The 5,012-nt window shown below is 49.9% G+C and overlaps 2 protein-coding genes across 3 annotated transcripts in view; one reads left to right on the top strand and one right to left on the bottom strand.

Annotated features, from left to right (window-relative positions):
- LOC113458407 overlaps nt 1-5,012 on the bottom strand; it is a 16,801-nt gene that overhangs the window by 1,979 nt on the left and 9,810 nt on the right. The window lies entirely within an intron of this gene.
- Nucleotides 2,523-4,994, top strand: LOC101980766 (putative sperm motility kinase W). Its single transcript, XM_005367587.2, has one exon. It carries the CDS (start codon nt 2,946-2,948, stop codon nt 4,416-4,418), a length of 1,473 nt encoding a protein of 490 aa, XP_005367644.1. The 5' UTR covers nt 2,523-2,945; the 3' UTR covers nt 4,419-4,994.

Raw genomic sequence — 5,012 nt, 5'->3', positions numbered from 1 at the left:
GAGAGAGAGAGAGAGAGAGAGAGAGAGAGAGAGAGAGAGAGAGAGGAGAGAGGCAAAGCCCGTGTGTACACCGGGAGAGAACACAGAGAGAGAGCGAACAATCACAGGCGGTCAGAGGTTAAAAGGAGTGGGCGTGGCTAGGGCAGGGACCAAAAGAATAACACACAATAAAGGGGGTATTCTTGGGATATTCCTGTTTCAAGGATGAATTGTGTTTCTGTCTGTGTGTCTTTGTGTGTTTAAATCTCTAGGCCCTTGCCCGTCTTGTGGATGGCCCTGTAGTACAGGCACCACAAGTGGAGGTTCCACAGAGATCGGGTACTAGGGGTCCCTGAGAGATCGCCCTCTGGAATGGTGAGGGTGGACTGAAGATTGGTATGTGTGTTTTCATCCCCAGAGACGATCTGAGGGATGCCCTCTGGAAGACTGGCCAGTAGGAAAGTAATAAAGAGGAGGCGGGAGGGTGAACTGAAGGCTTCAAAAAGATAAAATGTGCACAGATGTTATTATGTTGATGATGTTGTCTTTTGTATTCTGGACTGGAGAAAGACATTTGATTCTGGGAACTGCTAAGAAAGGTATTTTGACTTTAAAAAACGGGCCTAAGTATTTGATGCTTTGGAAAAGAGGTTCTGCTTTTGTCTCCACAGAGGATGAGAACCCGAGGATTCATTCCAGATTCATGTGGTTTGATTCACTGAGACCCCCTGAAATGTAACAGTAAAATACCCCCAAGAATGCAGCGCCCCCGCTTAGCAAGAAGCAACCAGACAGACTGATGCTGCCCAAACTCCCTAAAAGATTGTTGAGGAAAAGAAAAGAGAGAAGAAAAAGGGGGATAAGATGTTGGGAGCGGTGAACCCCCAGATCCTGAATTTCTTGTAAACAACTTGTTTCCCTCTACTCTTAGACAGCCCACGGCTGCTCTGAGCATGAGACCCTCAGAAGTTCCTGATGGCAGGAGAGTGGTTTCTGGTGGGTTTGGCTGGGGTGTGGCTATCAGTTAAGGATTCTTATATAAGCTGCCCCAGAACAATAAAGGGGAACATTCTTGTTTCAAGGATGACCCGTGTCTCTGTCGGTGTGTCTTTGTGTGTTTCAATCTCCAGCCCCTTGCCCGGTTCACGAACTGTAGGGTAGCACATGGAGTGCAGACGGGCATGGTGCGCTGCACTGAGGGATGTATGTCGGTGCATGACGCGTGTCAGGAGACAGCAAGGAGGAACTTTCAGAGGCCCTGAGCATCCTCCAGTAGTGATCTTCCAAGGAGAAGCAGTTACAATGAGAGGAAAGCCTGTGAGCCTCTTCTTGCTGCTCTCACCGCCATTCCACTGAGGCAACTTGTCCCCAGCACCCTTGATCCTGGAGCCACCACCTTCTTAACAGTCCCTGCCACTTCCCAATATACAGAACAGGAAGGAAGTAGTCTCTGACAGAGAGGGCAGGACGACTGGTTGGTTTTTGCCAACCTGACACAAACGAGTCACGGGAAGGGAAACTCAATAAGAAATTGCCTCCATCACTTCATCCTGTGGTCATGTCTGTGGACCACTTCCTTCATCACTGATGAGGCTCTACCAGCCCGCTGTGTGTGGGGGGCAGCCCTGGGCAGTGGTCCTGTTTCATATGAGAAACCAAGCTGAGCAAGCTAACTTTACCCCAGGGCTCTTGCCTCTGCCCTGCTTGAGTCCTTACCCTGACTTTCCTCGGTGATGGGCTTTGATTGGGATACACAAGCTAAATAAACCCCTTCCTCCCTAAGATGCTGTTGGTCATGGTGTGAGACAGCAAGCACATGAACGCTGGCCCCACTGCCATGGAGTACCCTAGTCCCTTCCTTCAGGAGGTGGAGATGTGCTCATGATTGGGAAGATGAGTCGGGACAGAGTGGACGTTTTACTTTGGTCTCTCAGTTCCCACCACTCCTTATGAACTAGTTTATGTTTGTCTCAAAGACAGCAAGAGATTAAAATCTGGTTCAGAGGCAAGATCCAAAATAGAGACTTTCAGGAACTATGAGAGGATTGACTGGAGATGGCTCGAGAAGCAGATGAGAGGGAGCAACCGTGCTCTAGCAGCTGTCCTGATCGTCCCTGGTCACTGGTCAGAAGGCCAATCAACACTCAGGATCACAAGAGAGAAATCAGATCTCCTATCTATAAGGAGCTGAGTCACCACAGTGGTTGCCCTGGACGCCATGAGGTGAACAGGCACAGTAACAGCCTAGGGTCCTCTTCTTCCAACTATCTCTGCTTCCTAAAGAAGAAAGCCACCCCATGCCCAAGAGACCCCAGGGGGTTCTGTCCTACTTTCTGGGCATTCACACTTAAAGTGCCCTGTTCCATCACACCAGAAGCAAGCCCCTGGACCAGGACCAGGACTAACAGGTTCAGGATAGAGAGTGACCAAGAGCTCCCCATGCCCATGCCCGTTATTCCCCTGGCCCCAAGAATGGAAGACTGTAAACATGGCCTTGACAGAATCTCCTAAGGACTTTGTCTCTTTGTAGGATACCTGTTCAAACTGCACCTCATTCTTAAAGGGCCAGACACAGTTTGAGATCCTTAGGATACAGCTACAAAGGCCACTGCCACTGTGCTGGCTGGAATCTCAACGAGTAAGCATCTGTCTCTTTGATCCACTGAAGCCGAAGCTGGGGGACGCTAGTTGCCTTTTCCTAAGTAGGGGAAAGCTGCCTGTGGTCAGACAGGGAGACAGTCACTGTAGGCTACAGCCTGCTGCTATTGGTCCATTTCTTGCTCTGACCTCACAAACAGTCACTGAGACGGAAGAATAAGGCTGTAGCCTGGGCTGCATTTCTGTCCAGAGACCAGGGAGCTGGTTCTGTGACCTGTGGGACTCCCTCATTCGTATCTTAATTGGAGCTGTTTATTTGATCTCCGGCACAACCTTTCTGGACAGGAGGCCAGTAAACACCAAGCCTCATGGCCAGCCTCCCCCGAGATGGGGGCCTAGACCGGCAATACAAAATGCTGTTCACCATCGGCCAGGGTGGATTTGGCTGTGTACAACTGGCCCTCCATCGCCTCACAGGCATGCCCGTCGCAATTAAAGTTGTAGAAAATGTGAAGAAACACCTGCGCCTCGTTCTATCAGAGATAGCAGTACTGGAAACCGTGCAACATCCACACATCATCCGCCTCTTCCAGGTTTTAACGACCACAAAATACTGCTATATAATAACAGAGTATGTGCCGGGAGGCAATCTGTACCAACTGGTTAAGGAAGAAGGCAGGCTGCAGGAGGAACAGGCACAGAAAATATTTGGGCAGCTAGTGTCAGCCATAAGGTGCTGCCATGACCATGACATTGTCCACCGAGACCTGAAGCCCCATAACATCCTGCTAGATGCACAGAGAAATGTCAAGCTGGGAGACTTTGGCCTTGCTACCAGGTGTGGAGCTGGCACTGTGCTGTATGGGTGCTGTGGGACCAAGAGCTACAATGCCCCAGAAATGGTTCTGAGGGAAGGCTACGATGGGAGGAAGGCAGACGTGTGGAGTCTGGGTGTGTTGCTGTACTTTATGACAACTGGGCACCACCCCTTCAGAGGAAGCACCCTGGAAGAGACCAAGAAAAACATCACTATTGGGATGTATGACATCCCAGCTCACATCTGTGGGCAACTTGAAAATCTCATTCACCAAATCTTAACAGTTGTCCCAGAGAGGAGACCCTCCACTGAAGATATTCAGCACCATCCATGGGTCAAGAACCCTGAAGAAAACATCTCTAGTGACCCCTACCCAGATCCTAAAATTGTTGACAAGCTGTTTGACCATGGGTTTGCTGCCAATGAGATCTTTGACTCACTGCAGAAGCGGAAATACGATGAGATAATGGGGACATACCTGTTACTACAAGAACAGCTACACCAGGGGCTTGACTCCACCTCCTCAGTCACTACGGCAGACCCTGGTCCTGCACCTCCACCCTCTCCAGTCCCTCCTTTAACATCTGGTTGTTACCTAAAAAGAAGAGCCAGTGAGCCCACCTTTGGCCTTCTTCATACCCGGCCTTCACAACAGCACCTGCCTGATGTCCTGACACTATCAAGGCAGAAGATAAACCAGAGTGTCTCCATGTCTCTATGGTGTCCTCAAAAGAAAAGCCCCACTTCGAGCCATGCGCCACCGACCAAGGCCGCATCTGCCCCATGTGTCTACCACAGCAGGGTAGAAGAAGAAATGCCCCTGCCACCTGGACCTGACTCTAACATGGAAAAATCATGCCTCCCTCAGAACATCGAGTGCTTCAGCGGACTGTGCAGGAGAATCAGAGTTTGCCTGTCAAGATTGTGTTGCTTCCCGCGGGCTTCAAATCCACAAACCGGGCGTGTGTTCAACAACAAAGTGGATCCTCTGAAAGAGTCAGGAGGCAGATGCAGTGAGGAGTAGGGAAGTACGTGAGAGATGATGCATACGTATTAGTCAGGAGGCAGACGCAGTGAGGAGTAGGGCGAGTATGTAGAGATGATGCATATGTATTTTATGTTTCATTTTCACCATGTATTTTTCATTTGAAAAATCAAAAATGTGTATGTTTGTCGTATCCAACAGGTTGTTCAGATGTCTACACAATTTGGATGGAAACCTGGAACTTAGCATACTTCCTCAGGAAAAAAATCCTCCAGGAACATACCTAGGTGGTATCCGATGCAGCTGGGACAGGACTGGGATCGGTAATGGGTCAGGGAATGTTGATCTGTTGTCCATAGAGAACAGATGTCCAGATTGGAAGACTCTGCTTAGGGATCCAGTGACTGGCAAAGTGACAATGGTCAAACCACAAAGGGGCCAATTCAATGTCTCCCTACAGTTTGTCTGCACAGGCAGTGTGCTGAGCTCGTGAGGCCTGACATCACAGTGTCAAGGCCAACATGGGGAGGACGAGCTGGATACCCAGTTCCTGTGTGCCCTGCACATGTGTCTAGAGCAGATGTTTGCAGGACCAGAGGCCTCTCCACAGCAGCATTCCAGGAGCATGCCCTC

Source organism: Microtus ochrogaster, unplaced genomic scaffold, assembly GCF_000317375.1.
Source record: "Microtus ochrogaster isolate Prairie Vole_2 unplaced genomic scaffold, MicOch1.0 UNK20, whole genome shotgun sequence".
Lineage (NCBI taxonomy): Eukaryota > Metazoa > Chordata > Mammalia > Rodentia > Cricetidae > Microtus > Microtus ochrogaster.
Note: the sequence above shows the minus strand (reverse complement) of the source record. Positions and strands in the feature narration are given on the sequence as shown.